At 52.1% G+C, this 27,219-nt stretch overlaps 1 protein-coding gene across 1 annotated transcript in view; it reads left to right on the plus strand.

Moving 5' to 3' along the window:
• Window positions 1-27,219, plus strand: part of ERGIC1 (endoplasmic reticulum-golgi intermediate compartment 1) — a 100,893-nt gene that overhangs the window by 38,139 nt on the left and 35,535 nt on the right. Inside the window, exons 2-4 of the mRNA XM_084760950.1 lie at window positions 10,781-10,842; window positions 16,895-16,967; window positions 27,037-27,131. Of these exons, the coding sequence (XP_084617076.1) occupies window positions 10,781-10,842; window positions 16,895-16,967; window positions 27,037-27,131 (230 nt within the window). The remainder of the gene's footprint in view (window positions 1-10,780; window positions 10,843-16,894; window positions 16,968-27,036; window positions 27,132-27,219) is intronic.

Here is a 27,219-nt window from a genome sequence, read left to right on the forward strand (position 1 = left end):
CTTTCATGGGGTGTACTTTATGGTGTCTCATCTGAAAGTTCTACCCAATCTCAAATCACGGCGATTTGCTCGCAACTACACAGGGCTGTGTACACGAACACTCAGGGAGATTTATGTGTAATGATCAAAAGAGGAAAACAGCCCAGATGTCCAATGACACAGTAGTATTGTGTAGTACCATGAAGTGGGTACTGTTCACATCCAAAGGGACGCGGGCCTGAAGGTACAGCATGGCCACCTGCAGTAAGTTTGCCAAGGCAGCGCGGTTCAGATGCTGTGAGTGAGTCTGTCCGCGGCAGGGCTTGCCATAAACCTTCTAGAAGAAAATAAGCACGCCTCTGTGATTGGCGGGAAATGTTAGTAGACAAGACACCGAAAAGGTTTTTTTCGTTTTCAGAGTTGGAGCTTCGCCTGCTCTAGGAGCGTTACGTGTCTGTGAGTCTCAGAACCGCCCTGTCTGTCTGCAAACATGTCTGTGGCGGTTTGGGTTGGAAGTGAGTTGGACCCAGAGGTCAGTTGGGGAGGAAGTGACCTTTGCTGACACTGACCCATTGCCTCAGTGTACACCCCCCACTTTCTTAGTTTTAATTCCCCCCAGCAACGGCTTCTGGTTACACACACATACACATACAGGCATGCATGCACACACGCACACTCATCTTACACTTCTATCAGATGCGTCCTGAATAGTTGACATTTCATGCGTCTCTTAGGAATTGTGACTGTAATAATTTGTGTACATTTCAGCTCCCCCTTGAGTATAAAGTCATTGTCATCACCTCACCACACTGCTCACCCCAACTCCCACAGTGTCACATAGCAAGCGCAGTCCTTGCCCTTGGCCTTCTCCTTTCATACACTAGGAGGATCCTGAAGTTTCCTGAGAGTCCCCGTTCCCCTTGGCAGCTGGGCCAGCCTCCACTTTCTGGGTGCTGTCTAGCCTGTGCCCTGTCCATCTCTGCCTGGGGCTTTGGCCTGGCCCCGGACGTTTGCAGCTGACCCTATGGTGAGCAGCCTTGTGTGATGCCACTTCACGGTTTCACCTGGAAAATACTGGGTGGCCAGGGAAGATGAGGGACCAAGCTAATCTGGCCCAGTGTAGCTGGGTGGGAAGGCCTGTAGGGAGGCCCGTGGCTGCCACAGCGACACCATTTCCTTTCCAGCCACACTTGGTGTGTGTGGGAAGGGAGGAGGAGAAAGGCCGGGACTCTGTGGTCGCAAAGGGTGTTCTGGGACTCGAGAGGTCACGTGAGGGATGCTAGGGCACAAGTGGAGGCTGCTGAAGCCGGAAGCCGTGCAAGAGGCTCGAGGGCTTTGTGTGGCTCCCAGGTGTCATGACAGCAGCTCCAACGCTGGGCTGGAGGGAGAAAACAATCTGTATTAGGGACCTCCCACAGTGTCACGGTGCTGGCCCTCGCACCAAACCGTCCTCCACCCTTAGCTCGTCCCCTCCTCCAGGCAGTGTGTAGCAGCCTGGGTAGAAAGCAGATGTCCTGTGGCAAACCGAGTTCAAAGTCTAGCCCTGAATCAGGGGCAGCATGGGAGGGGTCACGTGACCTGCCACACAGGGCTGGGAAAGTGATGAGTCAGAGCTAAGGCCCGGAGCACAGGTGAGCCCTCATCACAGGGGTGGCCTTTTCGCTATTTCTCCCTGAGGTTGGCCAGGGCTGGAGACAGCCACGCTCCTGCTCCACCCACAGGAGTTGGTGGTAGGAGTGTGCAATACCATGTAGAATGTCCATTCCGGGTTCCCGTAGGGTGGAAGCCACAGTGGTTCTCCCCTTGCCCCGTCTAGGCCTACGTATGCCCATTTACCTGTGCGTGCGCCATGTCCACACATCCCTGCCCCTACTGATGCTCCGTGACTAACAGCGAATGAGTGTGCATATTCTCCCTCACTCCCTGGAGTCACACCAAGGACTTTGCCAGGCCACTGGGCAGGGCTGTCCAGGCCAAAGGTCCGGCTAAGTGTCTTAACAGCTATTTTTGAGACCAGTGACCCACCACCCAGTGACTTGCTCCTAAATGGCATGTAATTTCATCAAGCCATGGAAACAGTGACATCCTAGGCTCCCTCCTGCCTTGGACCCACCCACATCCCCAACGAAGAAGCGACAGAGCTCTGGAGATTCTGCAGCAGGGACAGGGAGAAGCGGGGCCCAGGCGTGCCGCTAAAATAGCCCAGCTGAAGCATTCTCTGTGGAAGGAAGTCACAGATGAAGTCAGAGTGTGCTTCCTGCAGCACTTCCCTTGCTTGGGAGCAAGGAAGGCATGTGTGTTTATTTTGGGTCGGGCTGTGGCCCCTCCCCCTATAGGCTGGAGGCTGATCACAGACTGAATCTCTGTGAGTAAATCCTGCTTCTCACTGACTCCCAGCACCGACGTTGACGTACATTCCCACGGCACTGTTTCCTTCTCAGCACCGAGGGAGGGGGTTTGCACAGTGCATTGTGAAATGGTGGCACGCATACTTACTCTGCCTTCACAACAGGGCGTAAGGTAGACCTAGGTGGCTTGACTTTCTTTCTGTGGGTTTCTTTGCCCGGTGTTTTCCACATAAACTTTGCTTTTTCAGACACAGAGTGAAAAAGACCAGAAGGACTGCTTAGTCCCAGGATCATGGTGTCTGTGGCGCTACCAGAGCCATGGCTATGACTTTACTAGCGGAAGCAGAGCTCCCGAGGCCTCTTGAGGGGGACACAGGACAGGCGGGGGAAATTAGCCTCCTCCCGTGATGCTCTATTCCACAAAGAACAGACCTTCTCCATCCTGGAGCTGTCTGTGCAGCTGAGAGGCCCATAGCATCCTCAGCATCTGCCCGCTAGGTGCCAATAACACCCCAGCCCTGACAGTGGTGACCAAACCGTCTCTGCGTCCCACACCTCCTGGGAGACACAGAGACGCTGTTGTTCCTGACTGAGAATCCCTGGCCTACAGCTTTTCCAAGGACACAGAAGCTGCCAAGGTGTGATGACCAATCTTTATTGGCGGGACTTAGAATCACCATGGAAACACGCATCTGGGCGTGTGTCTGTGAAGATGTTTCCAGTAAAGGTTCAACTGAGCGGTGACGACTCAACCCTGAACATGGCGGGGTAGCACCATCCCAAAGGCCCTGCGACCCTCAGCTGAGTAAAAGGGAGGAAGCGAGCTGAGTGCCAGCGTTCATCTTTCTTTACTTCATGCTTTACGCTTCACTTTCCTGACACGACAGACTGTGCCCAGAACCGAAAGCTAGAATAAAACCTTCTGTTGCTTTTCTCACAGCAGCAGGAAAAGTAACTAATCCCCTTGGATCCGCAGCTGCGCGGTTTTCATTGGCTCCTTGCTGAGCCCAGAGACCTTCCTGCCTCCGCTTCCTGAGTAGCTGGGATTACAGGGGTGCGCCGCCATGTCAGGCTGTTGTAAATACTCCCACTGGGTGAGCGCCTCTTCTCGGGGCCTCTAGTTTCCCCCTGATTTGAGCGGATGACATAGGGTAACTGCAGGGACACTTACAGAGCTGACAGTGGAGAGGGTCACGGAGGCCCTGCTGGTCTGCTTGGAGCCTTCCCAGCAGGTGGTCAGCGTCGTGTCTGCCCACTCCAGTTCTTGCTCCTGTCCTGTTAGCATCCGCTCCTGGGCTGGCTTCCCTTCAGGCCAGGTGGTTCATCTTGCTTCCATCTCAGCTTATTTTTCCGTGTGTGTGTGTGTGTGTGTGTGTGTGTGTGTGTGTGTGTGTCCTCAAACACCATCAAGATGGAACATATATGTGACATCCTATGTCACCACTGTCTATTCCACCTGCCTATCATGTTTTAGAAGCTTAGATGATTTATTTTTGGTTTTGGTTTATTTTGCTGTTGTTTGGGTTTTTTGTTTGGTGTGTGTGTGTGTGTGTGTGTGTGTGTGTGTGTGTGTGTGTCTGTGTCTGTCTGTCTGTCTGTCTGTTTTCACTCTATGGGTGTCTTTGAAGGCCAGAGGTTGGCATTGGGTACTTCCTCAAACACCTTGACCTCAGCCCTTTTTATGTGTTTATGTGGTGGTGTGCATGTATATGTAGGCATGTTCGTGTGTGGAGGAGGGTGCACACGTGTGTGCATGTAGAAGCCCAAGGTTGATATCGAGCATCTTCCTCCATCGTTTTTCTGTCTTTTTCTTTTGAAACAGAGGCTGGAGTAAGAGGCGGGCTACCGTGCCCACCGGAATTGTTGTGGGTTCTGGGGATCTGAACTCTGGTCCTTTAGGTTGTGTGGTGAGCACGTTAACTGCTGAGCCATCTCCACAGCCCCAGCTTATTTTGTGAGACAAGATCTCCCATTAAACCTAAGAACTCTTTGTTTTGGCTAGACTGGCCAGCCAGCACCAGGAGCCACCTGCCTCTGTCCCCCAAGTGTTAGGGTTACAAGTGTACCCCGCCATGCCCAGCTTTTATGTGCTGCATTTGAACTCAGGCTCTCCTGCAGCAGGCACTTTAGCCTCCAAGCTGTCTCCCCAGGCCCCACTCTTCTCTTTGTTGGGATGAGGTTTCACTCTGTAGCCCAACTTGCCCTGGAATTTATGATCTTCCCACTGAAGCCTCCCAAGTGTTGAGTGTGTAAGTGTGTAACTTCCTCTGGGCTCTTAGGGCAGCCTTGGGCCTCTTTTTTTTTTTTTTTTTTTTTTTTTAAAGAAAAAAGGCTCATGTAACCTGTGTTGGCCTCAAACTTGCTTTGTAGATGAGGGTGACCTTGAACTTTGAATCCTTCACCTGAGCGGCATGCACCACACACTCAGTTTATATGGTGTTGGGAAGTGGGGGTGGCAAACCAAGGGCTTCTTCGCTCCTGGTAGGCAAGCACTCTGCCAACAGAATGACATCCTTGGGCCATTTTGTTTTGTTTTGTTTTGTTTTGTTTTGTTTTGTTTTGCTTTTTAGACAGGGCCTCACTCCGTAGCCCTAGCTGTCCTGAAACTCACTATGTAGATCAAGCTGGCCTCAAATTCTCAGTGATCCACCTGACTCTGCCTCCCAAGTATTGGGATCAAAGGGTACACCACCCTACCCAGTCTTGGCCCTCACACTTGTGATGATCTGTTCACTGGGTGAAAGGCAAAGACTGAGAAACTCCCAGGCTGAGGGAAGGGCGGAAAATGAACCCGCTCTTCCTCATTCTCTGTGTGAGGTTGAGCAATGCCAGATCCTGAACCTTTCCTCCTAAATCTTCCCCCCAAAATGGCGCGAGTTGTCCTGCATTTGGAAGCATCAGTGAGAACATGAAAGGCTTACGCAGATCCCTGCCCAGGTACTTTGTCTGTGAATTTAGCCAAACCACGATCGTTTCTGATCTCCATATGTGAGGTGAGACACGCTAACTCAGGCAGGTCTGGAGAGTCGAACGAGAACGCAGGTAAACGTCAGGACATAGGCGGTGGCCGGCATCCTGCTTCTCGCCCGTACTTTTCACCCTTTCTCCACATTCTCTGAGGCAGAATAGCCGAGACTGATCGCATCACCACTGTGAGGGCCTGACTAATTCGAGTCAGAGAGGATGCACAGCTCACTTCCTCGTCTGTCACATGCCTGGGCTTCTCACTAGCCTCCTGGTGGCCCAATTTCCCAGTGACAGTCATTACTGACTCACCGCTTTTGTGGTTACCTCTAAACCACGTTCCTTTTCTGTTCTCCCTTTACCCCATCACCACCCTCCAACTTGGGTCTGTTGTGTGGGGGACCAGACCCTTGTCACATGTCACAGGTGGCCTCTGCTGAGGAGCCCAAAGCTTTGGTAGACTGGCCGCTTTTGGAGGGCAGGGACCGTATCTGCCTTGATCAGTTTCTTTTCCCGACCTTCTAGAACACTGCTGGATACAGTATATGTTTAATACATATTTGCTGAGTGAATGGTGGATTTCTGTGACTTCCTCTCGCCTACGGGGCAACAGTCTCGGAAAAATAAATGATGGAAGGCTTGGGACCGCTCGCTGTCTGGTATGTCAGCGAGGGAGCAGAAGCCTGGTCCCCACTAGTGCGAGGTGGTGGGAAGATGTTGGCCTGGGGACTTGGTGCCAGGTTTGGTAACCATTCTGCTTCCTCAGTGACATTGGAGTTCCCTCCACCTGAGCCTCAGATCTCCCCAGGAGAGTGGGACCCCAGAACCTGCTGGGGTTCCCGTGACAGAGCTAAATATGTATGTCGAAGGCTCCAGCCGGGAAGTGGCCATTTGCCACCAGTCGTTCTTTTTAGGGCTTTGCCTGCTGTGCTCTGGTCCAGCTTAATTCGACATCTCCCTGTCCCTGGTGCTGCCCCAGCAAGCCGTTAAGTGTAGCTTGCCGCACAAGTGTAGCTAAACCACACCTCTAGTTCAGGTGCCTGCGCAGACTAGGCTTCTTCCCAAAACAGAGTAAGTGGGATTTTGAGTGGCAGCTTCCTTTGACTTTTAAAAATATCTTTATTCCTTTTGAAATAACCTTATACTTATCCCCAAATTGCAACCAAAATAAAAAATAAAAATAAAAAAAAAGCACAGAGTTCCTGTGTGCCCTTTACCCAAGTGTCTCCAAAGGTCAACATCTTACGTCGTGCCCTGCATTGGGTCTATAATGTCCCCAGAGGCTCTGTGCTTAAAGGCTTGGTTGGTCCCCAGGATAGTGTTAGAGCAGATTGGATATGAGGGCTCCCGACTCACGCATTGGTGAGTCTAAGGACTGTTGGGATGAAGTGAAAGCTTTAAGAGCTGGGGCTGATAACCCCTGACGCTATTAATGGCGCTCTGCTATGACTGCAGACAGGAGCCTAGCATAGCTGCCTCCTAAGAGGCTTCATCCAACAGCTGATGGAGACAGATGGAGAATGCCAGCGCCAAACAATAGGCCGAGCTCGGGGAGTTTTGTGAAAGGGGGGGGGGAGGAAGGATTGGGGGAGTCAGAGGGGTCAAAGACACCACAAGAACACCTACAGAGTAAACTAACCTGGACACACACACGGGGCGGGGGGCGGTCACAGAGACTGAACCACCAGCCGAAGAGCATGCCTGGGCTGGACCTAGGCCCCCTACACACAGGTAGCAGATGTGCAGCTTGGTTATTACGTGGCTTCCCTAACAGAGAGTAAGGGTTGCCTGTGACTCAGTTGCCTGCCTTTGGATCTCTTTGCCTAGCTGGGCTGTCTTGTGTGGCTTCAGTGGGAGAGGATGCTCTTAGCCAGGCTGTGGCTTGTAGTGCCAGGATGGGTTGGCACCCCTTAGGGAACCTCCTCTCTTCTGAGAAGGAGAGGGGGAAAGGGGGACATGAGGGCAGGGCTGGGAGGAAAGGAGGAGGGTGGGGGCTGGGTTCAGGCTGTAAAGTGATTGCAGGGATGGGGGGTCGGGGGAGGGAGAGCGAGAGCGGGAGCTCAGCTGGAGGAGTGAGTATCCTGGAAGGGAATCTTGTCCCTGGTCCCTTGCTTGCTACTTGCTTGCGACTTGCTCGCTCTCTCTCTCTCTCTCTCTCTCCCACCCTCCACCCCCACCCCACCATGACCATGAGGCAGGCAGCTTCCCCTGCTGCCTCTTCCACGGCTGAGATGTTTTGCTGCACCCTAGGGCCTATCCAGCAGAACCAACCAGACAGACTGAGACCGCTGGAGCCCTGAGCCAAAACAAACCTTTCTTCCTTGAAGTCGATTTTCTCTGGTATTTTGTCACAGCCATGGAAAGCTGTCATGCTTAACCATATTGCCACCATCAAAATAGTAATATTATATAAGGGCAGGACTTACTCAAATGCCCTTTTCTCCAAGAAAGAAAATCTATTGTGGTCCCACACTAAGTTTAGTCACTATGCCCCATAAGTCTCTTCTGTTTGGGACAGCCCCCTTGTTTCTTGTTGGGACCCTGATGGCGAAATGGCCAGAGACAGGCTGCGTAGCCCCCACGGGGCACTGCTACATTCCTACTTCCAGCTGGAAGGGACCTGTCGGAGCTTCTGTGCACCTCCTCGCTTTTTATCCAGGGAAATGAGGCTCAGCAATGGATGGGGGTTTCCAGGACCATCTCTCTGCCTGCAGCTTATTTGTCTGGGTGTCTCCGGAGTCCCACATGGCTTCCACCCTGCCCAGGTGGCCTGTTTTAAGATAGGCTGCCCATGCCCTTCACCTCTGCAGCTACAGAGTCTCACGCTGGGCTCCCGGGCCTGGCCTGCTTATAAATGCCTCTTGGTCTTGCATTTGTGTCCTACAACGTTTGAGAATGGGGCGTTCCGTGTACAGTTCCAAATCCAGGGTCTTCTCTTGAACACTCAGAACCTCTGGCCACCCTAAGCCCCCCATGAGTGCTCTGTGGGCTGCTTGTGCACTGCTCAACACCGAGCAGGAGGCGCAGTCTGGGCAACAATCCGGAGTTGAAAGCGTCCTTATAGGTGCGAGTTGCTCTCAGACCGTGGGCAGACTGAAATATTGTTTGGGACCCATCGTGAGTTGAAAACCATCTCCAGTCAGCCAGGCCATTCCCTCCCCATTCTGCGCCCTCCCCCCACCCCAGTGTGCAGTCCTCTGGCAGCCCCCGCAGCACCCCACCTGGGAATCCCTGGCCTGACACTCAGGATCTTCTCCTAAGACCTCTCTCTCTCTGCCTCTCCTCATTCCCACTCCACGGCTCCCCAGAATTAAACACAGCATCTCAGTAACCCCGCTTGTGTCCTGCCCTTGGCCTCATGCCCCGCGCAGCACTTTCCACCCCGACAGTCCTCTCCTCAGGGCAGACTTCACCCCCCTGGGACCTGAGGGCCCTTCTACATGCCTGCGTCTGTAGCTCGCCCCCCTAAACTCTCTGTGAGTGTTCCTGCCTACTTTTCTCTGTCTCTCTTATGGTAAGCTGTATGTTCCCAGGCCAGACTAATTAAGAGGGCTCAGTATGTAATAGGGACCTGATTGGTCAGGTGAGGGTTAATAAGGGGACCGGTGAACACAGGACCCCCCCATGCCAGGCATGGTTCTAAGGGCTCTAACATCCAGCCACTGACCCTCCTGCAGCTGCAGTCAGTGAGGTCCAGAGAAGTTACTTGCCATGCCCAAGGTCATACATGGTGCTGGGGTCATGTCTGAGCCTCTCATACACCTCTCCAGGTTAAAGGCGTGTCTCCGAAAAGTAAGGTGTGTAGCCCTCCCGGGCGCTTGGTAACACCGCAGCCCTAATAGCTAAGCACAGAGCAGACGGCAGGGAAAGTGGCAGCCTTTCTCCTGGCGTCCCACAGGAGCTTTTTATCCCTCGAGGCCTTAGCAGACAGGTGGCTCGTGTGTAATTAGCAGAGTCGGGCACCAGCCTTGATCCAGACAAAGGTGTAGCGGGTGTGCTTGTTTCCCAGTCACCGAACAGGGCTGCTCTGCACCAGCCTTTCCCTACAGTCACGGTCCACCTTCTACTTGAGGCTGTGTGGACCGAGGGCCCTGTCGACAGAGCTCTGCTACGAGAAGACTGACTGGCTGCTGCTCATGGTCAAGGGAAAAGCAGAAAGCCAAGTACGTGGAAGCCTCCCGTGGGGGGCCTCTGCACCAGATCCCCTCACAGATGGGGTTTCTTACTCCGCGGTAGTGTGGCAGGGTTTAGCAGGAGTAGCCCTGCGTTCATAGACGAGGAAACTGAGGTCCTAAGAGGTAAAGTCATGTGGCAAGGAAGAGCATTGACCCAGGTTTAAGCCAGAGAAAGTCGATTCCTGAGTCTTAGCCCTTACTGGACGAAGGGCAAGGCAGGATGAGGATTAAACCCATGTCCGTTTCCTCATCCTATCCCGAGGCTTCCCTGGCCCTGGTGTGTTTAGGGAAGAGAAGCTAGGGAGAGCAGAGGCAGGAGCCAGTCTTACCTCCAGCTGACCCTGCCTTGTCCTGTGGGCAGGAACTGGGAGGGAAGGCGGGGACACTGGGCCCGGCCGGGGAAGTAGAGGAAGCAATGAAGAGGTGGCACCGAGCAAGAAAGCCGTGCCGTAGTATAACTAGACACAGCCTCCCACTGGCCCCCTTAGACCGAGATGTTCTTTCTGTTCGGTGTGCAAGTTACTGGGTCTACGACCTGCCAGGCCATGCTAGGGGACAAGACCTCACAAGACCCTTGGTCCTCAAGAATAAGTTACGTTCTGACAGAGGCAAGACTCACCAAGACGTATGCACAAGTATAAACATATGAGTGGGTAAAATAGCGGGTAATGAGCTTGGGTCGTGTCATGGGGGACATGACGAGATACAGCAGAGAGATGCGGAGGTGTGCTGACGTGCTGGCTAGGTTTATGTCAACTTGACACGAACTGTGGTCATCTGGGAGGAAGGAGACTCAACTGAGAAAATGCCTCCGTAACACTGGGCTGTGGGCCAGCCTGTAGAGCATTTTCTTAGTTAGTGATTGATGGAAGAGGGCCCAGGCCATTGTGAGTGGTGCTGTCCCTGGCCTTGGGGGGTGGGGGGGGTGAGGGTCCTGGGTTCCTTAAGAAAGCAGGCTGAGCAAGCCAGTAAGCAGCACCCCTCCATGGCCTCTGCATCAGCTCCTGCCTCCTGGTTCCTGCCGTGTTTGAGTTCCTGTCCTGACTTCCTTCCATGGTGAACAGCTCTGTGGACATGGAAGCCATGTAAACCCTCTCCTCCCCAGCTCACTCTGTGGTCATGGTGTTTCATCACAGCAATAGAAACCCCAACTAAGACAGTATGGCTCTCATAAAGCCTCTCAGAGGAGGCGGGAAGAGACTCCCTGGTGAGAGGCGTGGTTGCTGACCCAGGTGGCATGCGGCCAGCACCCCCAGCCTCTGCCTCTAGGCCTGTGCTCTACACATGTCCAATTCCTCTGTTTCTTCTCCACAGGTTTGACATCTACAGGAAGGTGCCCAAGGACCTCACGCAGCCGACATACACCGGTGCCATCAGTGAGTTACTGCCCTTTCCCACCATTACCCCAGCCCCCTCCCTGCTACCCAGAGAGCCAGGCCTCCACTCAGTGCAACTCTGGACCAAGGCGGAAAGAAGGAAAGACAGGAGGGAGAGAGCATCCCTGTCTTTGCTATCTAACCCCACAAGGTAGAGCTGCTATCTGTGTCTAGAAGGATGCAAAAAAAAAAAAAATCAGTACAGGTTCAGGATCCCTGCTCTTAAAATCCAAAGCTATGTCTCTTAGAGCCCTGACATGCACTGTGAGTGAAAAGGCCTCCTCGGCCCTGTGTGATGGATGGTGCTAAAGATGTGATATTACCCCCCGACAGGCTGGATGGGTAAGTGCACTTGAAATATGCATCGCCTATTTAGACTTGGGCCCCATTCTCAAAATGCCAGCTGTCCTAAAATCTCAATCCAGGCTCCGTGAGATGGCTCAGCAGGTGAAAGTGTTTGCTGTGCAAACCTCATGGGCTGAGTTAGAGCCCCAGAACCCACGGTGGAAGGAGACAGACACACAATCATCAGCTCTGCTTCCATATCGTTATAGTGGTAAATTACATTTTTAAAAAAAATTTTTTTTTAAAAGTCCAAGCAAGCAAATCAGGGCTTGGAGGGAGGCTTGCTTTTACCTTCGTGCCTTTGAAATGATTTGAATTGTTAATAATTTGAGCCACTCAAAGAATCCACAAACTCACTGTGACTTGGTTCAGTGAGAGGAACCAGAGCATCTCAGAAAAGTGTCCATTTGCAACCCCAGGCAGGGAATGTGTAATCCGAGCCCAGCAGCTGTGTCAGCAGGGACAAGAGGACCCAAGGACCAGAACTGGAGCAATAAGAAGATGAAGAATGACTCTGTTGGTTTGGGACCCAAAGAATGAGAGGAAAGGCCTTTGAGCCTGTTGTAAAATGAATTGGGACGAGGAGACAGAGTCCCTGATCCTGGGGACCCTGAAGACTCCTCCCCTCTCCTCCTCAAGTGTGGGGTGGGGTGTAGCAGCTCACTGCCAAAGACAAGAGAAGGGCAATGTTAACTAGTGGCTTTCCTGCAGGGAGGCCGGGAGATGGCAACTGAGCCCTGGAGGGAGGTTGGCGTCACATGATTGGTGCTGTGGATCTGTGAGGGCCTGATGTGTCATGCCGGGACGCCTTGCCACTGAGGGGGCTTCCCCATTAAGCTGTAATCCCTGGCAGATGGGACAGAACAGTACAGTCCCAGACTGGGGGGGGGGGGGTTCTGCTGGACACCTGCGCCCCACACTGCCAGACGGGCAAGACCTTGAAAAGGCGAGGGAAGAGGGAAGGATGGGTTACAGAGGTACTCAGGAGGGGGAAATGCAGGGTAGGATCCGGGATCTGTTCCTGCAACAGAGACAGCCTTCCCGGGAAAGCTGGTGGAACCCGCTTAAAGGCTGTGGCAGAGTTAGGAGCGTTAGGAGCGTGGCAACAGCGCGAATTCCTCTTGGACAAAGCGTGACAAAGTGCCATGGTTATGTCAGACGTGAGCAGGGGCATCCCGGAGAAGCTGTGTGGGAGCTGTCCTGACTTTGCATCCATTGCTGGTCCGCTACAGAGAACGTTCCCAAGAAGTAGTTCTCAGAACAAACCAAAGTCACCAGCAAGCGGGTGGGAACGCTTGGGCCTCACACCTCAGAGGCTCAGCAAGGGGGAGTGACTCATCCAAAATGTCACTGTTTACAGAAGGGGAGAGTCAAGGTTAGGTCTCAGATGCCCCTGGATGCTTGGTATGGGACGGAGACCCTCGCAACGGCCCCAGCCTTGCTGCATGTACAGAGTCCACTCTCAGATAGATTGGTGGCCTTTGAGGATTTCCACAACTCTTCTAGCTCTCCCTCTGCGTTTCTTTTTTTGTTTGTTTGTTTTTTTGTTTTTGTTTTTTTGCGTCTGAGACAGGGTTTCTCTACGTAGCCTTGGCTGTCCTGGACTTGCTTTGCAGACCAGGCTGGCCTCGAACTCACAGAGATGTGCCTACCTCTGCCTCCCCCCCCCCCCCCCCCCCCGAGTGCTGGGATTACAGGTGCACACACCTGCCTCCAGCTGGGTTTCTTAACACAGCAGGTACCTTTTCCAATTGTGAGGAAAAGCTGGCTTCATCCTCATGCTTGGCACCTGTGTGTCCTTGGGCAAGTCCTCTTAGAGCCTCAGTTTCCCCATGTGGGGATTAAGAAAGACCGAGCTGTTTTGGAGCAGGGCATGTGAGCCCTCCCTCAGAGTTTGAGTGGTTGGTTCCTGCTAATCCACAACTAAGACATGAGTATGTGACCCAAGAAGCTCAGCCCCCCCGACACTCCCACCCCAGGAAAAAGACTTCCTTAGACTACAAGAAAGGAGGTTCCTGTCTCTTCCGTGCTGCCACACGGCAGCTTGGCCTCCCTGCAGATTTCTCCAGTCTACCCTTAGCCAACCTGTTGAACAATCAGGTATGCGTCCTCTTAACAGCCCGGGATGGACCTGCACTGATGCCCTGCATGCAGGGGCCTGCGATGCTGCGTTCCCCCTGCCCCGTTTCCCACCTCCACCAACAGCTCTGCTTTCTATCCAGCCATCTCCTGTGGCACTGAGGGTGGCCGGCGTGATTCTAGCCTCTTGTCCCACAGATGTCATTGCCGTGTCTTGCCATCTTTTGTGGCTATTACCATGAGGTGGTTCTCCAGGGCGAAGGAGCAGTGAGTCAAAGGGAACCCTGTTTTGGGGTTTGTTTTTGTTTTTTGTTTTTTGTTTTTTCATTTTTCGAGACAGGGTTTCTCCTGTCTCCTGTCCTGGACTCATTTTGTAGACCAGGCTGGCCTCGAACTCCCAGTAATCCGCCTGCCTCTGCCTCCCGAGTACTAGGATTAAAGGTGTGCACCACCACCCCCCAGCTAAGGGGGCCCCCATTTTTAACTGTTTAGAAAGTTCTGCCTGGAAGCCCTCAGGAGCATGGTGCTTACATCTCCTTACATGAGCATCTCCTTACATGAGAAGAAGGTCTGAGACATGGGAAGCTAGCCCTTAGCTACCATTTAGTGCACAAATATTTATTAAGCTGGACCTAGGGCCAGGCCCTGTGCCAAGTGCTGGGACAGAGCTGATGAATGGGCTTTGGTCTTCGTCCTTGAGACTCATACAGCCGAGCCCAGCAGGCCAACTCAGGCATGCGCCATTGCGTTATGCTGTGGGATGGCTGCTATTAATAGCTGAAGGAGACAGCGGAATTCTGGGCCTTGAACGTCAGCCTTTGGGTTTCGCCTCCTCCCTTACACGGCTCTGCGACCTTGGATGGACTCCTTGACTTTCCCTCAGGGTGTTAGGTCTCAGGCTGTGGCCCCCTTCAACTTGGCAGCACCCAGCTTCCTACTAGCAAGCATCTCCTGGGGTTACATTACGACTGCCCAGGGCCTGAGTCAGTTTCTGAAAGTCTGGAGTCGGAGAGCCTCCAAAACTTGCCCAAACATGGATTGAAAGCCTTCACCCAGCCTTTGAGGTCTGAAGGCCTCGGTTGGAATGCTTGCTGCCCTGCCTTCATGGTTTCTCCCTATCTGGATAAACATTAATCCTGTGCCTTTCCTGAGCTGGTACTGTCTCAGGCCCTGAGGCCACAGCGGTGCTAAGGCCTCACCTCTGGCTCCCCAGTCTGAGACAGGGGTCAGGTGCACTTACACAGTACAGTAAGTGTGGAGCAAGGCTCTTGGACTCAGCCGAGTCACCCTGTCTACCTGCTGGGTTAAGCGGGCTTTGGGCCAAGGCTTGCATAGGCACACAGGTCTCAGGGAAAGGCCTCCCCAATCCCTCCTCCCTCCCACCACAGTGTGGGTTGTTAGGACTCTGGGGTGTGCCTGCAGGCAGGGAGCAGGGAGGGCAGCTAGGAGACAGACATTCACCCCACAGTTAGCAGTGGCCTTCAGAAAACTTCCTGCATCACACGCTCACCACAGCCGGTGTGGACCAAATGATGCTGAAGTGTGGGTCCTGGATGGCCCTGGGCAGAAAGGCACAAGGGCCCAGTTGCAGGATGCTTCGCCTGCTGGCGGATTCTTCCCCAAGAGGTAGCAACCACCACTGCAGGCAGAGGGAGACCAGGAAGGAACCAGCACCGGGGTGGGGAGCCGACCACTCAAGGGCTGGAAAGGATACTGAGCTTCATCTCCATGCCACGAACAGGACAAAGCAGGCCACTGTCTGAGCCTGGATCTGTTTACACAGGTCACTGAGTGTGTGAAGTGTGCTTGAAGGGGGTGTCTGTCTTACTGCTATTGATTTAGAGCAAAAGGGGCCTTAAAGTATGTAGATCTGCACGTGTGTATGCGGATATATACTTTTTGCTTGGTTCTGTTTTTGGAAGAGAGTCCTGGCTAACCTGGAACTTGCTGTTTAGGCTAGACTAGCCTTGAAATTTGGGAGCTTACTGTGTAGTCTAGGCTAGCCTTGAAATTTGGGCAGTCCTTCCCACTTCTGCTCCTGAATGCTGGGCTTAAAGATGTGGGCCACTAGGCCTGGCCAATATATACATGTGTGTGTGTGTACACGTACATACATACATACACACATACGTGTATATATGTATATATACATATATGTGTATATATACATATATACGCATATATACTTGTTTGTGTATATGTTTATATGTATATATACTATGTTGTATAATTATTCATTCATGATGTTGTTTAATATTTGCATGTGTTTATATGCCCAGTTGGAACTTTTTCTTGTTTATAATACGCATATATTCTCTATTTCCCTTAAAGTAGCACCTTTAAATATCATGTCTATACGGCTTTGTCAAAGTGGGGCAGAGGTTATAAGTATTCTAGCCCCCATCTCTGTGTGCTAGACTCATCAGGCCGTGTGAGGATGTCCCATCTTTCCCTTGCAGCCCAGGTTCTCAGGAGTCTTTCTAGGTCCCTTGACCATAGAGAATAGGAGGTCCCAGTCCCTTGTCACTCAGCATGAGAGCCCCCTTTAGGATTGCACCATGGTGTCCTGGTTGGGTAATTTGCTAATGTGCCACCACGGGCATGTAGTAGGTGCTCAATAAATGCTGCCCCTCCTTCTGTGAAGACAGACAATTAAGTAGATGGCAGACCGACAAATAAACATGAATGCATATGCTCTCTACTGTCACCCACAAGCTTGTGTCCCAGCAAACCTATTGTTAGTTCAAAAATAGTGTAAGTAGCAATGGAATTCAGTTCCAGACTGAGACACACCTCAGCTCAGCCAGGTGGCTTCTCTGGTGACTGCAGGTTGACGGGAGCCATGGCCCACTGCCGCTGGCCAGCAGCAGGACGGGGCTATGCATACCACTAACATGGGGAGAGAGCCCAAACGTTTATACGGCTTCTGCTGAGTGACTCTGCTCTTACCCTGCTGTCAAGTTAAAAACTCCCAAGATGGGCTCTGGCTACAGACGGAAGGACAGACCCGTGCCAGGCTCTGCCTCAGTCTGCTTCACTGATTCAGGAGAGAACTCTGGTCTCAGACCCTGTGTGAGAAAGCCCATGTGTTTCACGGAAACTGGGTATCTGAATGGTCACATGGTATCTCCCAGATGTTCAGTGTGGACACAGGATTGTAGCATGCACAGCACTAAAGGAAGACAGAGCACATTGTCAGCCAGCACACAGTCCTCTTCCCGGGGTGACTTCTCAACCAAAGACATGGTGAGCTGAGCAGGGACCGTTGCCGGTGTGAGGAGTCCAGCCTGACCACAGAGTCAGGCCAGTGGCGACGTTCTAGGGAAATCACACTGAGTTAAGTAAGAAATGGGGATCATACCGAGGCCATGAGTAAGAAACGGGATCATGCTGAGACCGTGAGTAAGACGTGGGGATCACACTGAGGCCGTGAGTAAGACGTGAGGATCACACTGAGGCCGTGAGTAAGAAAGGGCTCTGATGATTTCTAGGAAGATGCCCTCACCTTGCGTGTATGCTGGGGCCTCTAAGCGGCTTTCCTCCTCCTGGGTAGCAGGAGGGGCAGGAAGAGCTGGCCTCCCGTGTGGAGCATCCTGCACCCTTAACTCTGACTCTGTTTTTCCCACAGTCTCCATCTGCTGCTGCCTCTTCATCCTCTTCCTCTTCCTGTCAGAGCTCACTGGGTTCATCACGACAGAAGTGTAAGTTGTTCCTTCCCTGGGGCAGCTGGCTTTCTGGGGTCCAGATGAGGAGAGGGAGGCTTTATTTATTTAATTTTATTTTTTAGTTTTATTTTTTTGGAAAGGGATGGAAGTTCGCAACTGGCTTGCATCTACTTCCAAGTATGTGACATCAGAAAAGGGCTGTGAATTTGGAGTAAAATTGAGCCTCACTTTGTCAGAGCCTTTTGTGTTCCCTTGGTAGCCTCACGGAGGGCGAGGTGACCCTCCCGGGAGCCCCTCTCGTTTCTCAGGCCCACGCTCAGGAGGTGTCAGCATGGATTTTCCCGGCAGCTGACACCGCAGTCACCCATCCCTTGATTCCAGAATTAGTTGTCATCCACAGGCTAGTAACCCTTCTGCCTTGGGCCCTGGCCTCAGGCTCCAAAGCCTCTTTGTTGCTGTGTTTACAATTTGCTGAATTGTCATGGGGCTGGGCCCTGGCACCCCTTCTCCTGCCCAGCCTTGGAATTTTCTTTTTCTCCTCCTCATGGAATGTCTTGGTTTCCTTTGCATTCTTCTCAGCCACAAAACAATGGGAAGCTAAAAGCAGGCATCATATCTGCAGATAGATGCTACTATCCTTGTCCCCAAACAGCCCCCATTTAATAGGAGGAAACTGAGGCTGAGGCTATGAGAGGTACTTTCCCACAATGGTAAAGTGAGGTGGCTCCTGAGCCCTGAGACTCTTAGCTCACATCTGGATTAGCTTCCCAGATGCTACTGGTGTTGGGAGCATCTGCCTCCCTGTCACTCTGACTTTGTTTTTAACTTGTGGAGCTTCATGGGACTGTGGATTGAGCACCGGATAAAATATTAGGAGACCTGGAATCAGGATACTGCTGTACTGTGTGACCCTGGGCAAGCTGCTGAACCTCTCTGAATCAAATGAGTGAGAGTAGATCAGACCCAAACTTCACTTCCATCTCAGGAAAAGCTTCGTCTCCTTCCCATGACAGCTGACCATGTGGGGGTCATCAGAAGGGTTTGCTCCCACAGTCCGAAAAGCTTTGTCTGGTTTCCGTGACAACGAACCAGGTAGGGTGACCACGGGAAGCATCTTCTTCTCGTGTTATTTGAGTGACTGTGTATGCCAGGGATTATTACTCTCTGATGAGCAGGGGGAACGTGAGACCCTGAGACACACGGACAGTGTGCCAGGCAGGTGCCTGCTAGCCTCTGCGGGCTGTGCTGTCCTCTAGGATGGAGCCCACTCTACAGACCAGTGTGTTCTGAGTAGGGGACAGCAGTGCACCTGTGACAGCAGCAAGGTGCAGGTGCAAGGGCAAGTGGCTTCAGGGTTGTGGACAGGAGCAGAGAGCCTGTGGCAAGAATGGCTTGGTGTCAGCGAAGAACAGAAAGGCTGGCATGGCTGTAGCAAAGTGAGCAAGCAAACAGGGGCACAGAGGCCAGGGTCGGCCGAGCCATAGCCCTGTAATTGTTCAGCCAGCAGAGTTTGGGCTTTGACTCTGTGCCCCCTAAAGCTGCTCTCTCACAACTGTGCATCCATGCCTGCTGGCTGTGGGCACAAACAGACCAACTAGACGGCAGTTGTTTCACCCAGTGTCCTCAGGAGTTTGTTTTTGGGACCCTCACCACAGAGGTCCTAACATTTTGGTCCCTTCTGTATAATTGCAGATTTGCATGCAATCTGCATATCATTTGCATAAAAGCTACCTATAACCCTCTTGTGTTCATTTTCTTCTTTAAAGATGTATTTGTTTCTCTCTTATGTATGTGAATGTTTGGCTGCATGTATGTCTGTGCACTGTGTGCATACATAGCGCCGTCAGAGGCTTGGAACTAGAGTTAGAGACGGTTGTGAGCCACCATGTGATGCTGAGAACTGAGCCTGGATCCTCTGCTAGAGCCAGTGCTCTTAACTGCTGAACCATCTCTCTAGCCCCTTGCTTTTGTTTTTTTATTCTTTTGACTTTGTTGTTTTCTGAGACAGGGTCTTACTGTGTAGCCCAGGCTGTCCTCCCGAATGCTGGGATCACAGTTGAATGTCACCAAGTACAGTCCTCCTGTCTACTTTAAACTGTCTCCATGTCTTGAACATATACTACAATAGAAATGCTATGCAAATCATTGCTAAACCACAAGGGGGCGGCGCGAGGTGCTCTGAGGAACAGTGGTGCAGCGTAGAGCGGTGAGGGGTGGGATGGAGGGAGGACAGACGGTGGACCTGGTGTTTTCTGAAGACTGAACAAGATGACCTGACGAAAGGATACTTAACCCAAGGCCTGTAGACTCCGTCATCCGTCAGACCCATTCTCTTGGTGCCTCTGTGTTCCCTGTAACATTTGAGGAAGGCAGTCCGGCTCAGCCCAGTGAGGGCGGTACTTGTGGCACCGAGACGTGGCCACACACAAGTGACTTTTGACGTCAGAGCTTGGGCCTTCGGAGGTTGTGTAGCAGGCTAGGTTGCTCAAACAAGCCGTGTCAGTGGACTTTGCCCGCTGTTTACCTAGGGCAGGGCTGTGGGTGTCAGAGCACACTGTGTTCTCCATACCTTCCCCTCCCCTGCTCAGGGATTTCCTCTTCCTGCCTCAAGTATGCTGCCGTCCCAGAAGGAAGGAAGAGGGCTGAGGAGACTTGAGCCTGGCCTGCTGGTTGCCCCTTGCTGTCGGTGGGAGCCTAACAGCCCTCCCTCCTGCGCTTCCTTACCACAGTACTGACTTGGCAGGGGTCCAGGCAGGCCCAAGACTTACTACTAGCATTACCGCATTCTGGAAATGCTCTGTTGCCCCCACTGGGCTCCTCTCTTTATAGAAGCTGCCTGGTCCAGGGAGCTTATAGATTAGGGAAACCGAAGGTTTCTGGTTCTGGTTCTGTCTGATGGCTTGACCACTAGTGGGTCAGCAGATCCCTCTTGCCACGAGAATGTACGTAACTCAAGGAATTGAGGTCACTGCCGGCTGGGTCAGCACTGCAACCCTGGCCTCTGGTTGCCAGCAATGTGTGGGGCTCATTCTGGCCCCTCTGAGCGAGAGGGAGGCTGGTTTGTGTGGGTGCTTGACTTCCAACCTGAGCTTTGGCCAGGCTGGTGACAATGAGGCAAAATGATGTCCCATGGGGTATGCAGAGGTACCCACCTCTCGGAAAATGCTGGGCAATTCCAGCCCCTGACTGCCAGGCTCCTACAGGCTTTACTAGTTATTTACTATAACTATTTACTATAGCAAAAGGCATCTGCTCAGACCCTGCACTAGTTTTTAACATAATATCCCTTATGAAAAGTCTCCCTTGCTAGTTGCATATGCCCAGGTTAGCATCTTACAATGAGTGCCTCAAAAATTGTCACAAAACCCCTTGAAGTTTCTGGGGGAAAACCAAGGCATCAAGAAGCTAAAACCCCATAAGGTTAGTAAAAGGCAGGTAGGGGAAGCAGAGTCTAAGCTCAGGACCTGTGGACACCCAAGGCTTTGGCCTCCTACCCTGTCACCCCACCCACCTCTGTAGGGCATGTATTATAGCCCCAAGGACATGAAAGCCACAACTCGTTGGTCAAAATTAACTTGCAACTTAGGGCCAGAAGCTTCAGTGGGCAGAAGTATGTGCTTATACAAGCCAGGTGACCTGAGTTGTGTCCCTAGAACCTGTCCCTGACCTCCATATCTGCACGCTCTGTCTCTCTCTCTCTCTCTCTCTCTCTCTCTCTCTCTCTCTCTCTCTCTCTGTCTCTCTGTCTCTCTATCTCTCTCTATCTCTCTCTTTCTCTTATACACACACACACACACACACACACACACACACACACCCCATACGTATACACAATAATGGTAATAAATAGAATTTGGAATATGCTCGCCATATAAGACTACCCTTCTTCCAACACACACCCTGTGCAGCAGACTCAGGTTGCAAACTCTGTATTTTAACTGGAAAAGTTAAAGTTGGGAGTCATCTTATACGCTGGAAAACATGACAAATTTGAAATTAAAACCTACTGCCTGGAAGACGCAAGGCTCCCCTATAGAGTTAGGCAGCAAGAGGAAGAAGCCACTCCCAAGAAGTAGGAGTGTGGAAGTTACCTTGATCTGGGCCCAAACATGTCCCTACACTGGGGAAAATTGGGGAGACTAAGAGCTTAGCCAAGGGCAGAGTGGGGGCTCCCTTTTGACCAGCACCCCTAAACTGAGTCTCAGTTGTGGCCAGGGCTGGTAGAACTAAAATGTCACATAGAGCATCCGGGCCTCACCCTTAGCAATGGGAGGCTCGAAGGCTCTCTGAGCAGAGAGTGACAAATTCATTGTTCCAGAAAGATCACCCTGAAAGGTGGGTCTAGGGAAGGGCGACCATGAGCCACAGGCCTTGGTAAGAAGTGGGATGGTTGCCAGGGAGAGAAGAGGGGGCCGCTGGGCAGCTGGCTGTAGCGGGCATCCATCCAGTGGGCAGTAGTTGTGTTTTCACTACAGAAGGCAGCATTTAAAAGCCAAGGTTCCTGAGGCTTACTGGTCAACCTTCTTCCCCCCCCCCCTCTTCCCCCCTCCCGCCCTCCCCCGCCCTGTCCCCTCCTGCTCCCACACCACCCGTTACTGCGGCCTCCCTGCTGCATGGAAGTTTCCATTTGATCAGATAGTTAAGCATGGAGGCCAGCAACCTTGGGCAGGAATCTGAACTATTCAAGTGCTCTTCTAAAAGCAAATAAAATTGTTTTGCGTAGATGTCATCAGACTCACTCCTCAGCCTAGAATCTCAAGGCCTCGGGCTCCATTCCACCTACATCCCCCCCACCCCACCCCCACCCCCACCCATACCTCCCACCCCTTTAATCCTCTCTCCCTACAAGGCCAGTTCTTACCCACCTCCTCCTCCCCGTGCACTCAGGCCACGCAGTGCCGCGCCGGCTGGTGTCCCCCACCTGGAATGTACCCCACACTCCTCCATCAGCACACACCCTTCCTCTTGCTGGGACTTCTGAGAACCTGTACCCACACTCTCCTGTGCGCCCTCCCCAAGTTTATGTTCATTCCACAGAGGACTCTCAGGAGTCCTCATTCTTTGGTGGGGGTTGTGGGGGGGGTGGGGGGGGTGAGTGGTCAAACACTATTTGCTTACTTGGGTGTGGCAGAGGGAGGTGATAAAGAGAGGTTTGTAGAGCAGAAAGCCATTGGACCTGGGGGCCTCCATAGCCCTTAGGCGCTGAGGCCCTGGGGTGGCACGTCTGAAGAGTGTCAGAAAAGACAGTGACCCTTGCATCACCAGGAATGCCCTGCTCCCCAGGGATCTCTGTCCTCTCCAGACAGTGTTCAAGGAGACACTGAGTCCCCTCGTAGCACCCTCCGCTTACTCCTCTGGGTTGTGTGATCTCAGCCAGCCGTTTGTGTACCTCACTGAAGACACAGTGATCCTGCCAGCACTGGCTTGCTATGTTACAGGAGATGCTACATGCAAAAGCCCACCCCCGGCGTGGCCTGCCGCTCAGAGCAGGGGCACCCTCCAGCTTTTAGAGGGGCAGACTATACTGGGCAGGGCTCTGCTATGCCTCGTACATGCATAATGAACTTGGCCTTCACTATAGCGCTTTGCCATGGATTAGTGTCCCTGTTATTTTAACTCATTAGATGTTGGTATTAATGATAAAGTAGCGGCTTGAGACTAGCAGACACACACACACATGCACACACACACATGCACACACGCACACACGCACACCCCTGGCCGGCCCACGGCTTTAGCTGATTCTCCAGTCGGCCTGAGAGGTGTTGAGAATTCCTGTTCATTTCCTTTCTTTTTCCCTTCTTCCTCCTTTTCCCCTCATTGGTTTCTTTATATTGAGGAGGCATGTATGACTTATGGCAGATGCACAAGTCCAAAAGGCAGAGTCCGTGAACCTCACCCCCATAGCCATCATCTCACTTGAGCCATGATAATGTTTCTGACACCTAGAAGGTTCCATTGTACCCTCTCCTAGCACCAGTCTTCAGATTAATATTGTCATCGCTTAGTTTGCCGTCTTTTAAACTTCACCCAGGATGCCTCCAGTTACTCTGATGGGGAAACAGGCTCAGAGAGGCGAAGCACCCTGTCCCGGCTTCCAAGTGACAAAGGCAGAAGGAGAGCCCACAGGCCTGCTCAGCTCATGACCTGGTTTTGGGGTGTCAGGCCAGTAAGAGTCCCTAAGCCGTAGCGTACCCACAAAATGTGTTTTTCCCCTTTGAGATGAGCTGATTTGTGGCAGCCCATCGGCCGCAGCCAGTGGAGTCAGTCAGCCCTGGCAGCCCTGAATGGGCAGCTGTTGGTGAGGCCACACCTGGGATGGCAGGAAACTAGCTGGTCTGGAACGTTTGCCTTGGACACAGAAGGCAGCCTTGCTGACCTCATAGGTAGGCGGAGCAGACGATTGAACCATATACATTTTACAGGCAGGGGGAGCAGCCAGTTCTGGTCTTACATAACCACCAGCCCAGATTGCCACAGGCCACGCATTTATCCTCCCTTGGGGCACCTCAGCCCCTTTGTGACGTGTGGCCCTTCAGCCCTGGCAGCTGAGCACTCCAGTTCTTCTGGCTAGGAGCCAGGGATCCCTCCATGCCTGGGAGAAGCCTCCCCAGGGGCAATGAGCTCACCTGAGCCACACCTGAGATTTACCTCACGCTGCTGAGGTCATCGCCCAGGATTGCCAGGGAATGACCTCATCCCATAATCCTTCAGCCGTGCGCAGAGGTCTAGGTTTACCAGTTGGGAAAGGTGAGCGCTCATGGATGAGTCCTTCTGGGAAGGGAAGCCCTGTCCCTTGAGCGCCATTCAGTTAATCACACAGTGGTTTCCTCACTAGCTTGACGGTCCTTTTAGGAATTTAGGCTATGGTAGACAGGTGTTGAAGAGCTCAGAGGGCAAGACCTGGCTGGGCAGAAGTGGCGGTTCCCTCTGACCGAATCCTCCATGGCCTGTTGGCCCCTTGCCCACTGGTTCTGGATAATACCTGCCAGTACTCTGAGCACGGCCTGACCTTCCCCACACCCCATGCCTTGTTCTTAACCGGAGATAATAAGGGGAAGAGGAAGCCGTGGAGCCCTGGAAAACTTGGGGTTTGAGATTCTAGCTCGGTCGTTTTGTGCTGCGTGCTCTTGGCATGGCACACCTACCCCTCCACCACCACCACCACCCTGAACTTGGGTTTCCTGGTTTAAAAATGGGAATGAGGGCTTCACACAGGAGCAGATGGAATGGCATGGATGTGTATATTTTTGACTTCTATGTTTAAGGGGCACACCTGTCTCTTTTTGCCCAGCATAATGTGCTGGTCATTCAGCAGCCCAAAGAGCAAGGCATATCTGTGGCTTTCATGTCCCCAGGAACGTATTTGCGGTTCCCACCAAGAAACAAAGTGTGTCGGGCTGGAGAGATGACTCAGAGGTTAAGAGCACTGTCTACTCTTCCAGAGGTCCTGAGCTCAATTCCCAGCAACCACATGGTGGCTCACAACCATCTACACTGGGATATGATGCCCTCTTCTGGTGTGCAGACACACATGCAGGCAGAATAATGTATATGTAATAAATAAATAAGTAATTTTTTAAGAAGAAAGAAACAAAGTGTGGCTGTGTTCCTGAGTTCTTGTTAATTAAACACTGGCTGTATCACATTAGATGGTGTCTTAGAAAAAACAAAATTCACTTGCTGCGCCTGGTCTGTTCCTTCCCAACAAAAGCCATTCACAGGGCCCTCTTGGTGTCGTCTGCTGGTATAACCTGTGTGCAGGACCAAGAGATCTAAGTTACATGGATTAAGTGTTTGTTTTTATAGCTTGCTTTCTTTTATTTTATTTTAGATTTAATTATTAGTATGTATACAGTGCTCTGGCTGCATGTACGCCTTCAGGCCAGAAGGGGGCATTAGATCACATTTCATATGGTTGTGAGCCACCATGTGGTTGCTGGGAATTGAACTTAGGACCTCTGGAAAAGCAGACAGTGCTCTTAACCTCTGAGCCATCTCTCCAGCCCGTTATAACTTTTTTTTTTTCGTGACAGGGTTTCTCTGTGTAGCCTTGGCTGTCCTGGACTCTCTTTGTAGACCAGGCTGACCTCGAACTCACGGCGATCTGCCTGTGAGTCTCTGCCTCCTGAGTGCTGGAGTTAAAGGCTTGCGCCACCACGCTCAGCTGTTTAAGGCTTCTTTAAAAGAAAAATTTTAAAGTGTGAGTGTGTGTGTGTGTGTGTGTGTGTGTGTGTGTGTGTGTCTGCATCTGAGTACATGCATGTGAATGCAGGTATTGTAGAGGTTAGAAGAGGGCATTGGTTCGCCTAGAACTAGAGGTGCAGACACTGAGCTACCTAACGTGGTCCCTGAAAGCGCGTTAAGTGCCCTTGAACACTAGGTTATCTCTTTAGCCCCATTGTACTCTATTTTAATTGACAAAATGGGGCACAAGGTGATATCTTGATAAGTTGTCAAATTACCAGTTCATCTAAGTATATCCATCACTTTAAACACTTATGCTTTCTATGAGAGATGTTTAAAATCTCTTTTAGCTAATTTAAAGCACGCAATGTGCCATTACTGTAGTCAGCATGCCTGTGCGGTCAGACCGCAGAGCTGTCGTCTGTAACTTCCGACCTGCTGGCCAGCATCCCTGGTACCCATCCATGAGTGTTTAGCATAGCCCATTCCATCTTCTCCAACACTGCTCAGCTGAGCAGCCTTTGAGGCCAGGCTTAGAGATGGGGTTCCCCCTCCCCATGGAGGACTTTCTGGGCTGCTGGCCTCTAAACTCAGCCCCTCTCCCTCCTTCCGGCTTCCGGCTTCCGCTACACTCTCAAGGGCCCCTGGCTTAGTGAAGAAGGAAAGAACTGGAACTATCCACTTAACAAGCCTCCCTTGGCCCATCAGCATGTCATCAGCATGCCCTGCCTGCACCCAGCAGCCGTAGGTTCCCGACCACTGTGGTCACCTACTGTCTGGTCTCCTTGGGACATGGTGGCTCCTCCAGGCCTCAAGCCTGCGGAGGCACAAGTTTCAAGTCAGCTGCCTGAGCTGTGTCACAGCACCACACTTCTTCGGCTCTCACACTGTATCTGCTGTGACCCTCTGTCAGCCCAGGCCCTCTCTACTTCAGGCCTTGTCACATGCTGTGGGTGTCTCCCTCCCCCTGCTGTCACCATGCCTTTTCATCATCTAGGAGACCTCTAGGACTCCTTGTGGCCCTTACCTAGGAGGTGAGCAAAGCCTGGGTCTGCCTGTGACGTTGACGAAAGTAGAGACTGTATCCAGCTTGACACCATCTCTCACACCTGACAGGCAGTAGATGTCCCCAAACTGTTAAATCAGTGTGTGTTGCTACTGTCCCTGGCATCGAGGTGGTGTGTCTGTCTGGGGCCACCTGCCTTGTAACTCTAGTGAAAGAATAATGACCTCATTGCCTGCCCCTGCAGCCTACGGTTGGCCTATCCTACATGTCACATGGAACATGACAGATGTAGTCACGTGAAGGATGGAAATGGCTAGGTCAGCCAGACGGGTCACATAAAACCATAGGGGTCCTGTATGAGGGTGCAGGAGGGAGAGTGCTCAGCAAGTATGTGGTAAGCTAGCCTTTGGCTTCGTGACACTTGATTTTAGCAGCCCTAGGAATCCAGTATAGCTGTCTGGTCCTATGGAAGACCTGGACTTCATCCTTGTGACTTTATAAGGAGGAGCTCCAAAAGAGCAGGCAGTGGGTCCTGTGTGCCTGTTGGTGCCAGGCCCTGAGCCATACAAGACCCTATTTCTCATCTCAACACTCAGTAGTGTTACTTCTATTCAGCTGATGGGTTTATAGAGGTGGCCATAGGAAGTGCTGGAGCCAGGATTTGAACTTGAATCTGGGTAGATGTTCTTACCTGACCCTTCCTTCCTGAATAACTGCTCTCCCTCCTGGTAAAGCCATGCTGGAGAGTGGATTTGAACCTGGAGCCCTACCTCCTGGAGCCTGGACATATGCATGCTGTGGTTACCCACATGGGTCTCTGGGTTTTTTGAGCACTGGCCATCAAGTGAGGTGGCCCCTGGTGCAGGGCCGTGTCTCTGTCTCAGTCTGGGTTTCTGTACTTGTGTCCCTCAGGGTAAATGAACTATACGTCGATGACCCAGACAAGGACAGCGGAGGCAAAATTGACGTCAGCCTCAACATCAGTCTCCCCAATTTGCACTGTGAATGTGAGTATTTCAAACAGCCCTCTGTCTCTGCTAGACAGCATGCGGGTGATCTGTGTGCGGACAAGGTGAGCCACCTGGAGAGAGAGCT

The sequence above is a fragment of the Acomys minous genome, assembly GCF_964271855.1.
Source record: "Acomys minous genome assembly, chromosome: 16".
Lineage (NCBI taxonomy): Eukaryota > Metazoa > Chordata > Mammalia > Rodentia > Muridae > Acomys > Acomys minous.